The sequence below is a fragment of the Sander vitreus genome, chromosome 3, assembly GCF_031162955.1.
Source record: "Sander vitreus isolate 19-12246 chromosome 3, sanVit1, whole genome shotgun sequence".
Classification (NCBI taxonomy): Eukaryota; Metazoa; Chordata; class Actinopteri; order Perciformes; family Percidae; genus Sander; species Sander vitreus.
Window position 1 is genome coordinate 23,886,819 of NC_135857.1, and position 12,523 is coordinate 23,899,341.

Here is a 12,523-nt window from a genome sequence, read left to right on the forward strand (position 1 = left end):
AAGTACTCACTGTAGTTAACTGAGAGCGTAGAGAGTGTGGTGGAATGCTATAAGCCAGATCATTTGAAATAAAATGTACTTGACCATTTCTTTTTGTTTATCTTATTGCTGGTGTTACCCAAGTTTCATTATGATTCATTATATAACTGACAGCATGATGCGGGCTGAGAAGTGATCTGGCTTCTATATTTGGAAATGTATCCAAAATGAGTGTTATTTATTTAAAAACATCGTATGTGTGTGAGAACATCTCAAGTTGTCTATGTTTGAGAAGATGAGTCACTCAAACAATTATAAGAAAGAAAAAAGCCCACACTGGGTTACAATAAAGGGCGTCAACTCTTGAATAACTGTTGCCACAGCAACTATTCTGGTAAAGGACAGACCTAAAACATCAAACAGCTTTACTAGCATTGATAATTATACTAGCCTTTATGATAAGAATCAATAATTATAACCATCATATGGAACAAATTGACTGCAGCACACACACAATACAGAGAAGTTGTCAAAAAAAACACCATTTGTATTTAATAAATGAAAAATCCTCTCTTACATTCCTACAGACAAAACTTTTTACTTTTGAATGCATTTTTGCATAGAATGAGGACTGTGGATTTTGTCCCCAATCTGTTCCATTATATCTGCTTTGAGAAGGGCTCATTTCATTGCTAGTATGGACAAGAACAACAATTACAGCGACTCTTGAAATTTACATGGTCATGAATCTATGCTTCAATTAAAAAAATTTATTCAATATCATTCATACGTGGTTCCAACTATTGAGATAGTTATACAACAGAATTGGATTAGACCATAGACTAGGTTTTTAAGAGGACTTTTGTGCTTTCGTGCTTTTATTTTGAAGGTCCTCAGTCAGATAGTGACGTCACAGGGTCGATGAAATCACGGAAATGTAGCTAGTTGGTTAGGTTAGTGTAAATTGTTCCGTCTGTTCTGGGTATTTTACTTGCTTTTCAGCATGTAAGCTAACTGGTATGACTTTGTCTAAAAGAGTTTTTCAGCTTTTTGTTAACGTGGGTTGTCTTGTAATGGCAACAATTACTCTGTGTGTTGCCTTTATACTTGTGGCTTCTATTCACGACAGTGGTGAGTAACCGTCTGCCAAAATGTTTGTCAGCATAATTTATCATATAAATTATAACGTTAACGTTAAATATGGTTTGTCAACATTAAACTACTGGTACTGGACTTTTGCCAAAGGGCAGCTCCATTTCTGCGCTGCCTTATCTTATCTACTTACCAAGCACACTACAGGTGCTGGTCATATAATTGGAATATCATGAAAAAGTTGATTTATTTCAGTAAGTCCATTCAAAAAGTGAAACTTGTATAATGTATACATTCAAGTGTTATACAAGTGTTTTTATTTTTATTTTGAAGATTATAACTGACAACTAATAAACTCCAAATTCAGTATCTCAGAAAATTAGAATATCGTGACAAGGTTCAATATTGAAGACACCTGGTACCACACTCTAATCAGCTAATTAACTCAAAACACCTGCAAAGGCCTTTAAATGGTCTCTCAGTCTAGTTCTGTAGGCTACACAATCATGGGGAAGACTGCTGACTTGACAGCTGTCCAAAAGACAACCATTGACACCTTGCACAAGGAGGGCAAGACACAAAAGGTCATTGCTAAAGAGGCTGGCTGTTCACAGAGCTCTGTGGCCAAGCACATTAATAGAGGCGAAGGGAAGGAAAAGATGTGGTAGAAAAAAAGTGTACAAGCAATGGGGATAACGGCACCCTGAAGAGGATTATGAAACAAAACCCATTCAAAAATGTGGGGGAGATTCACAAAGAGTGGACTGCAGCTGGAGTCAGTGCTTCAAGAACCACCACGCACAGACGTATGCAAGACATGGGTTTCAGCTGTCCCATTCCTTGTGTCAAGCCACTCTTGAACAAGACACAGCGTCAGAAGCGTCTCGCCTGGGCTAAAGCCAAAAAGGACTGGACTGCTGCTGAGTGGTCCAAAGTTATGTTCTCTGATGAAAGTACATTTTGCATTTCCTTTGGAAATCAAGGTCCCAGAGTCTGGAGGAAGAGAGGAGAGGCACAGAATCCACAGTGCTTGAAGTCCAGTGTAAAGTTTCCACAGTCAGTGATGGTTTGGGGTGCCATGTCATCTGCTGGTGTTGGTTCATTGTGTTTTCTGATGTCCAGGGTCAACGCAGCCGTCTACCAGGAAGTTTTAGAGCACTTCATGCTTCCTGCTGCTGACCAACTTTATGGAGATGCAGATTTCATTTTCCAACAGGACTTTGCACCTGCACACAGTGCCAAAGCTACCAGTACCTGGTTTAAGGACCATGGTATCCCTGTTCTTAATTGGCCAGCAAACTCTCCTGACCTTAACCCTTTAGAAAATCTATGGGGTATTGTGAAGAGGAAGATGCAGATCCAACAATGCAGAAGAGCTGAAGGCCACTATCAGAGCAACCTGGGCTCTTGTAACACCTGAGCAGTGCCACAGACTGATCGACTCCATGCCACGCTGCAGTAATTCAGGCAGAAGGAGCCCCAACTAAGTATTGAGTGCTGTACATGCTCATACTTTTCGTGTTCATACTTTTCAGTAGGCCAACATTTCTAAAAATCCTTTTTTGTATTGGTCTCAAGTAATATTCAAATTTTCTGAGATACTGAATTTGGGATTTTCATTAGTAATCATCACAATTAAAAGAAGGGAACATTTGAAATATATCACTGTGTAATGAATGAATATAATATACAAATTTCACTTTTTTGAATGGCATTACTAACATAAATCAACTTTTTCATGATATTCTAATTATATGACCAGCACCTGTATGTCTGTACCACCACACCTCCTTTTATAAATTACATTACCTTTTAATGTTATATTTTATTTTAATTATTCTACACTCTCTAGAGTAGCTATGTTTCATTGCATTTTATATAAGCACCAAGGAAATAATAAAATTGTATGTGTGTGTGTAGATTGCGACCTGTGCTTTGCCTCCTACTATGGAGATCACATGGTGCTGCAGAAGTCTCCAGAGAGAGCTGTGCTGTGGGGCTACGGCCCTGAGGGTGCACTGGTGACCCTCTACTTGTCAGGACCAATCAAACAGAAAACCTCACCGGTCACTGTGAAAAAAGGTGAGTGTAACAAACTGCTTCGAGTGCACAATTTCGGTTAAGTGAGAAGTGTATGCTGACAACCCGTGCTACTGAATAGGTCAAACCGTGATCATGACGGGGACAGATGGCACAGACTGCATTTTTCAATCACAGCTTTTGTTGTGTAACCACTGTTACGACAGTTAGGGTTTGCCCTGAATAAAGTTGAAGTTACGGAGTTAGTTCCTCAACCGTTTTTTTTTTTTTTTATAGAGGTCATGATTCCTGGTTGTTCCAGTGAAGACCACAGAACATGTAACCATTTTAATTCTATAATCAGGATTGCTCTCTTTATGCTGACTTGATCCTACTCCTCCAAGTGCATGTCTCAGGTGTCTAAAGGATATGCATGTTTCTTTGTTGTCTCTGTGTACAGCCCTGGAAGTAAAATGAATGTCAAGTCGGGTACATTTTATTCATCAAGATGAATTACAGTCTGTACACCCTTCTGTCCTTAGACCCTCGAAAAAAGCGTCAATGCGTTACAGCCTGCACTTATTCATTTGGTTACTGTCACAAACAAGGAGGGAGTCCACACAAGGTTTTTAATTGGAAACAAACATTTATTAAACTAAAGTTAACACAAAACAAACAATGGAGTGGGTGGATCAGCCATGTGAGCAGTGAATGGATTTGTGTCATGTGTGCTGTGGAGGTGTTGAAGGTGCAAAAGCATGTGATGGAGGGTGAATGTCAGCTGTAGGAAGGGATAGAGAGACTGCATAACAACCAGCCCAGGTGTGCCTAATCAGCTGTCAACCCTCCAGCGTTTCCCATACATAGGTTTTACTTGGGCGCACCGCCCAGGTAGTTTGAAACCTGCCCAGGTAGATAAAATCTGAATTACATTTTTTTCCCCAATCAACAATAGGCTCGTTCGAGATGAACTGTGCCTCACCTGTAAAGTGGACGAGAGCAGGCGGCAGCAGCAGGGGGTGGTGACAAAAGGTCGCGGTCGGTCGGACAGGTTTGATTGTGGTTGAGCAGCAGCCTTCAGTCTAAACAGGAAGTCACAGAAACACTCACATCCTGTTACGTCTGGTTCCGATTTACTAAAATGTTTTCAGACCCATATATCAGCTTGTACACAGTCTCCAGTTGTGACTTTTAAGACAGAGTAGCTGTTAACATGCTCTACTTCTGATCTGTTGCTGATGTTAATGAACAACAGACTGTAGCCACACATGTGTTCTGTTCATAATAAGCCTTTAAATCAGACAAATAGCAATTCAACTCCCTCCAATCAAAAGCAATAAAAAGTTCATGTAAAATGTTATGTTGATTCTGAACCAATCAGCTGAGAGGCAGGCGTATCCCAGCATGCCCTGGGTCCGCCTTGGTCTTGCAGTTGGTGGAAAGCAACAGCTCTGCCTGCGTCTCAAACCTGTAGCCACCTTGATCTCATGAGGTTATCGTTGCCCACCTGTGCATGACGTCGGAGCAAGTCGGGATCAAGTCCGACACAAATCTATCAGATATTTGTAAAAGCATGCAAATGAATAAAAAAAACACAAATCTATCCTGCATTGGGCGGCGATCAATGGTGATTGATTCTGCGCAGTCCTGGTTCATCTCGAACAAGCCTAATGTATTTTTTTTTAGGAATTGATGGCACTGAGATTGATTTCCGGGTCACACGCAGGTGGAGAGAGGAAACAAGGAGGCACAATAAAGAAATGAGAAGAGCCAATTGACTGTTTTTACAGGTATGTGGCGAGTCACTCTTGACCCTGTCGAAGCAGGTGGTCCCTACAATGTGACAGCAGCCGTTCACAACAGTACAGCCACTCTGACAGATGTGCTGTTTGGAGATATTTGGCTGTGTGGAGGGCAGAGCAACATGTGGTTTCAAACGTCTCAGGTAGGCCCAGCCAGGTGAACACCTGTCTTGTCTTTCTCATGAGCCCATTTGCATTCATATAAATGTGCTTTAGAAGCCCAAAACCCTTTGACTTACAGTAGGTTATAAAATATAGGAAGTATCAATTAAATTGGCTTTATTTCTTGTTTGGTGCAACAGAATTGCTGTACTAGTCTGAAAGGTTGCACAAATACATGAGTGACATGAAGCATTCAAGAACTTTTAATTTGATATGTATGCATTTACTGTATTCATATTTTATTGTTTAATGAACTTTTTTATTTATTCATTCTCCCAATAGATTTTCAATGCTTCAGAGGAGCTGAACCTCGCAGCGAAGTTTCCCCATGTGAGGACTTTTATGGCATCCTTGAAAATGAGTGAAACTGAGCTGACTGATTTAATTGAAGTGGAACTTCCCTGGTCTGTGCCGCCAGCAAGTAAGTCAAGAATTTATTTGTTCATAGAATTGTTTAAAGATGTTTGCAGTTAAAGGTTTAGGTTTGCAACGTTGAACAGCAACTGAGTCAGTTCTAAATGCTGTGTAATAGAAACATGCATTATATTGTATATGTTCCTAAATCCAAGCTAGTGTTTTGTTATGGTTACAGCACAGGAATAGTATAGTACTGCATAATGTAATCACATTTGATGAAATATGTTTGTTTATGTGCGTGCGTACTACTACCTACTTTCCTTCTGCGAGTAACGGTCTTAACAGGCAGGTGTATTTCCAGATTTGACAGAGTTCTCTGCAGTGTGCTGGCTTTTTGGACGTTACTTATATAAGACGCTGCAGTACCCCATAGGACTGGTGGAGTCCTGTTGGGGAGGCACACCTGTCGAAGTCTGGTCATCTTCAAGAGCACTGCAGCAGTGTGGACTAGAGCAAACTAACACAGGGTAAAAATAAAGAGAGAAAAAACAATTCAGCTAACCTGCCACATGCTATGTATGGTAACTGATAAAGGACGCTTATCTAATTTTAGCAGTTGACACATGGCTCCCACGCAAGTGTACTTTTTCTCCTGCTCTCAATAGTTCTATGTAATGACGAAGAAAAGTTAGCTTGCATTAATTGCACCCTTGCTACTTTTTCACATTAAAATCTCTCAGTCCCAAGGAGAATTCTGTCCTGTGGAATGCAATGATCCACCCGCTGCTCAACATGACCATCAAAGGTGCCATCTGGTACCAAGGTAAGACGATCTGCACGGGTATGAGATGTTCAGTACAGCCACGTGTATAGCATGCATCGATAAGCCTTTGTCGCTTTCAGGTGAGGCAAATGCAATCTATCATCAAGAGAAATACAGCTGTTCTTTCCCTGCTATGATTGATGACTGGAGGATGGCGTTTCACCAGGGCTCAGGGGGGCAGACCGCTCACGACTTCCCCTTTGGATTTGTCCAGGTATGTTATTAGTTTTTAATTTGCACAATATAAACAGTGCAGAAAATGTAACGGTCAAAATAAAGCAGGTCTCAGAGTGAACTTTTTGGAAACACTATGTAGAATTAGAAAATGTATGACCATAGAAAGTTTTTGCAAACATCATTTTGCAGTATTGTAGATCTAATTCAGGATTTCTTTGTACTTGCAGCTGTCCACCAACGAAAAAGGCTCCACTAGTGACGCCTTTCCAAACATCCGCTGGCACCAGACAGCAGACTACGGCTTTGCCCCAAATGCCCGGATGCAGAATACCTTCATGGCCGTGGCTTTGGATTTGCCAGATGCAACCTCACCTCTTGGCACGTAAGGGTTGTTTGTATGTACTCATACCATATAAAATCTGCACACCACCAAGGAGCATCACACTGTGCTTATACAGCTATTTGTTAATACTTGTGTGATTAACAAATGGTGCCACATCAGCAACTGTGCAAATCCTTCGCATAGATTATATCAACAATTTTTACACAAACAATTCTGACAGAATTCCATGTAAAACTAACTTTAAATTTGATGTGGTGCCAAAAGTCAGTGCTTTTTTTAACTACGACAACAGGACAACTTTCTGCTGTTTTTTTTGTCTTTATTAAAAGTATGCAAATGATGTAGTCTCGCATATCTCTACAGCGCTGCAGAGTATACAGTAGGACTGGCTCCTCCACACATACATTCCAAAAAAACACTTTGGGTTGTTTGGGATTGGTTTAAAGAAATGCAATCGACTTGGGCAGCGCTGAGCTCTGGACGCAGCAATGGTGGCTCTACAAAATGGTCTCGGGAAGGAACTTGGTTTTGGTGGAATATTTGCACACTGCAAAAGAGTGCCACATACAATATTAAATTAAGTTTTTTTTTTTTTTTTAACAATACATTAATGTGAGCTATTTAAATCAAATAGATGCATGGCTTAACGTAATTTGCTCTTACCAGTGTGTCGCCGTGCATACTTCATCCATGGCAATCCCCCACCAATCGATCCCAAAATGTCCCATTTAGACAGTAAATGCCGTGAACATATTCTTTGTAAATCTTTACAATCATTCACAGAAAAAGAACAAGCAGGCCTGACTTGTTGCACAATCCAAATTTTCTTGAAAACTTGCCATTTTCAGTGTGTAGCTTGCTAGCTCGAAGTTTGTTTTTGTTTCAACGAAGAGAACGGGGTTATGTTCCGGCGGTTAACCTGGAAATGAACTGTCCTTGAGCCAGACTACAAATGATGTGACTTGCCATTGTATTTATCCAGTGATGAGTACTGTGTTGACATTCAACCTCCCTATCTGGTTTTACCAACTGGTTCATCCATGCTGTTTGTTAAAATCCATCCATCCATCTTCATCCGCTTATCCGAGGGTCGGGTCGCGGGGGTAGCAGCTCCAGCAGGGGACCCCAAACTTCCCTTTCCCGGGCCACATTAACCAGCTCCGACTGGGGATCCCGGCGTTCCCAGGCCAGGTTAGAGATATAATCCCTCCACCTAGTCCTGGGTCTCCCCGAGGCCTCCTCCCAGCTGGGACGTGCCTGGAACACCTCCTAGGGAGGCGCCCAGGGGCATCCTTACCAGATGCCCGAACCACCTCAACTGGCTCCTTTCGGCGCAAAGGAGCAGCGGCTCTACTCCGAGCTCCTCACGGATAACTGAGCTTCTCACCCTATCTCTAAGGGAGACGCCAGCTACCCTCCTGAGGAAACCCATTTCGGCCGCTTGTACCCTGGATCTTGTTCTTTCGGTCATGACCCAGCCTTCATGACCATAGGTGAGGGTAGGAACAAAAACTGACCGGTAGATCGAGAGCTTTGCCTTCTGGCTCAGCTCTCTTTTCGTCTAACGGTGCGATAAATTGAATGTAATACCGCACCTGCTGTGCCGATTCTCCGACCAATCTCCGCTCCATTGTCCCCTCACTTTCGTGAACAAGACCCCAAGGTACTTGAACTCCTTCACTTGGGGTAAGGACTCATTCCCTACCTGGAGAAGGCACTCCATCGGTTTCCTGCTGAGAACCATGGCCTCCGATTTAGAGGTGCTGATCCTCATCCCAGCCGCTTCACACTCGGCTGCGAACCGATCCAGTGAGTGCTGAAGGTCACAGGCCGATGATGCCATCAGGACCACATCATCTGCAAAAAAGCAGCGATGAGATCCCCAGCCCACCCGAACTGCAACCCCTCTCCACCCCGACTACGCCTCGATATCCTGTCCATAAATACTACAAACAGGATTGGTGACAAAGCGCAGCCCTGGCGGAGGCCAACTCTCACCTGAAAGCGAGTCCGACTTACTGCCGAGAACCCGGACACAGCTCTCGCTTTGGTCGTACAGAGGTGGATGGCCCTGAGAAGGGACCCCCTCACCCGTACTCCCGCAGCACCTCCCACAGTATCTCCCGGGGCACCCGGTCATACGCCTTCTCCAGATCCACAAAACACATGTAGACTGGTTGGGCATACTCCCAGGCTCCCTCCAGGATCCTTGCAAGAGTAAAGATCTGGTCCGTTGTTCCACGACCAGGGACGGAATCCGCATTGTTCCTCTTCAACCTGAGATTCGACTATCGACCGAACCCTCCTTTCCAGCACCTTCGAGTAGACTTTACCGGGGAGGCTGAGAAGTGTGATACCCCTGTAATTGGCACACACCCTCTGGTCCCCCTTTTTTAAAGGGAACCACCACCCCGGTCTGCCACTCCTTAGGCACCGTCCCAGACTTCCACGCAATGTTGAGAGGCGTGTCAGCAAGACAACCCCTCCACACCCAGAGCTTTAAGCATTTCTGGGACGGATCTCATCAATTCCTGGGGCTTTGCCACTGTGGAGTTGTTTAACTACCTCAGCAACCTCCACCAGGGAAATTGATGCCAATCCCCCTCATCCTCCAGCTCTGCCTCTACCATAGAGGCGTATTAGTCGGATTTAGGAGTTCCTCAAAGTGCTCCTTCCACCGCCCTATTACCTCCTCAGTTGAGGTCAACAGCGTCCCATCCTTACTGTACACAGCTTGGATGGTTCCCGCTTCCCCCCTCCTTAGGTGGCGAACGGTTTTCCAGAAGCACCTTGGTGCCGACCGAAGATCCTTCTCCATGTCTTCTCCGAACTTCTCCCACACACGCTGCTTTGCCTCTTTCACGGCAGAGGCTGCAGCCCTTGAGCCCCTTCGGGTACCTTGCAGCTGCCTCCGGAGTCATCTGGGATAACATATCCCGGAAAGACTCCTTCTTCAGTCGGACGGCTTCCCTGACCACCGGTGTCCACCACGGTGTTCGTGGGTTACCGCCCCTTGAGGCACCTAAGACCCTAAGACCACAGCTCCTCACCGCAGCTTCAGCAATGGAAACTTTGAACATTGTCCACTCGGGTTCAATGCCCCCAGCCTCCACAGGGATGCCTAAAAGCTCCGCCGAGTGTGAGTTGAAAGTCTGTCGGACAGGGGCCTCCTCAGACGTTCCCAATTTACCCGCACTACCCGTTTGGGCTTACCAGGTCTGTCCAGAGTCTTCCCCCACCCCCTGACCCAACTCACCACCAGATGGTGATCGGTTGACAGCTCCGCCCCTCTCTTCACCCGAGTGTCCAAAACATATGGCCTCAGATCAGATGAAACGATTATAAAATCGATCATTGACCTTTGGCCTAGGGTGCTCTGGTACCAAGTACACTTATGAGCATCCCTATAGTTCGAACATGGTGTTCGTTATAGACAATCCATGACTAGCACAGAAGTCCAACAACAAACAACCACTCTGGTTTAGATCAGGGAGGCCGTTCCTCCCAATCACGCCTCTCCATGTGTCTCCATCATTACCCATCGTGCGCGTTGAAGTCCCCCAGCAGAACTATGGAGTCCCCAACTGGAGCCCCATGCAGGACTCCACTCAAGGTCTCCAAGAAGGCCGAATACTCTGAACTCTTGTTTGGTGCATATGCACAAACAACAGTCAGAGTTTTCCCCCCCACAACCCGCAGGCGTAGGGAGGCGACCCTCTCGTCCACCGGGTTAAACTCCAACGTAGCGGCGCTCAGCCGGGGGCTTGTGAGTATCCCCACACCCGCCCGGCGCCTCACACCTTGGGCAACTCCGGAGAAGAAAAGAGTCCAACCCCTATCCAGGAGTATGGTTCCAGAACCAAGACTGTGCGTAGAGGTAAGCCCCACCAGATCTAACCGGTAGCGCTCACCTCCCGCACAAGTTCGGCTCCTTCCCCACAGAGAGGTGACATTCCACGTCCCTCAGAGCCAGCCTCTGCTGCCCGGGTCTGGTCCGTCGAGGCCCCATCTTCTGCCACCTACTGCCACTGTGCAGCGCACCCGACCCCAGCGGTTCCTCCCACAGGTGGTGGGCCCATGGGATGGAGGGATGTCCGCCACGTAGCTTTTTCGGGCTGTGCCCGACCGGGCTCCGTGGCAAACCCGGCTCACCAGACGCTCGCTGACGAGCCCTCCATCTGGGCCTGGCTCCAGGCAGGCGGGCTTCCTCCGGGCAGGGGTCACTTCATCCCTTCCTCGATTTTTCATAGGATTTTTGAACCATTCTTTGTCTGGCCCCTCACCTGAGACCACTTTGCCTTGGGAGACCCTACCAGGAGCACAAAGCTCCAGACAACACAGCCCTCAGGTTCATAGGGACACACAAACCTCTCCACCACGAGAAAAATGATTAAGTGATATTCTTTTGTTTGTTTCAGGATCCATCCCCGAGACAAGCAGGATGTAGCCTACAGACTGACATTGGGAGCAAGGGCAGTGGCTTATAATGAGAAGGATGTGTCCTTTCTTGGACCTTTCCCCGACACAATCCTGGTCACTCAAATGTATGTCAACGTTACTTACGACCAGAAAGTCTATGTCACACCATCTAAGGACACCTTCGAGGTAAGGCTGGCAGCAGTACAGTCAGTGTGAGTTATGTCCCATATTCACCTGCTGACTTCGTTACCAATGCTAACACAAAATCACTATCAAATAACCATCAGATATAGTTGTTTGATTTGATAATTTCTTGAACAAACTGAATTCTTGCAAATAAACAAACAAGCTCAAATCAGTGATTTTACTATTTTTCTTTTTTCAAGATCTGTTGCTCAGAGACTCGCAATCCATGTGGGCCTAAGTCTCGCTGGGTTCCAGCTCCCATCATGCAGCAGGGTCCGACCAGTGTCCAGTTATCTAATTTGTGTGCACTTACTGATGAAGTAGCTGCCCTCCGATATGCATGGAGAGACTGGCCCTGTGAATTTAAAGCCTGTCCCATCTACAGCAGCAGTCGGATTTTACCTGCGCCTCCTTTTATTATCAACCGCTATCCAGCCAAAGGAAACGTGATGAAAAATGTGCCTTTTTTGGTTTCTTTAGCTCAAGATGAGCTGATTTGACAAATATGTAGCCAGATTGTTCAATGAAGTTTAATTGACACTGGAAAAGTATTGACATTAGATTGTTACTGAGAGAGACAAATTTAGCTAATATTGTTGTAGTTTTTACAGGTATCCTACAATGCATTTGAGAAGTAATGATTTTTTTTGTCAGTTTGTTTTGATTTATTCCTTGTTTGGATTGCTTTAAGAATAGACAATCATCGCCTCAAAGTGGGACAGAACTCACGCACTAAATTTGCAAGCTTATCTTGATGTTTATTTAACCTCCTTTTTACCAGAGTGGTCAGACAGCCAAACTTTAGTGTCTCACCAGAATAGAGAATAATACCACTGGACTATTCTACCGGCGGGACACTACTTTTTTTCCTTTTCTTTTTAAATGGAGATTATCAGTCAGTCTTGTAAAACCACTGAAAGTGTCTGAAAATATGCTGTTAAAACCACTGCAAACAATTGCTTGACTGTGTGTAGACAAATGTTTTTTTCAAACAAAATTGCTGGATTTTGAAGTTTACAACACAAATGAGTCTTCTTTACACTGCATAATTTGCATAAATAAATGACATAACTAAGTGTGTATACATTCAAAGAAAATCATTTTACTTCAAAGTGAAACATATTGAAATTAAATTGATTAATCAAACATGATCTACTGTTTCAA

At 44.4% G+C, this 12,523-nt stretch overlaps 1 protein-coding gene across 1 annotated transcript; it reads left to right on the forward strand.

Moving 5' to 3' along the window:
* The first annotated feature begins 884 nt into the window (after positions 1-884).
* Positions 885-12,439, forward strand: siae (sialic acid acetylesterase). Its single transcript, XM_078246594.1, has 10 exons — positions 885-1,110; positions 2,992-3,153; positions 4,881-5,035; positions 5,337-5,475; positions 5,773-5,938; positions 6,152-6,234; positions 6,315-6,448; positions 6,639-6,793; positions 11,173-11,359; positions 11,560-12,439. The coding sequence occupies exons 1-10, from the start codon at positions 999-1,001 to the stop codon at positions 11,857-11,859; spliced, it is 1,593 nt and encodes a 530-aa protein (XP_078102720.1). The 5' UTR covers positions 885-998; the 3' UTR covers positions 11,860-12,439.
* The last annotated feature ends 84 nt before the right edge of the window (positions 12,440-12,523 follow it).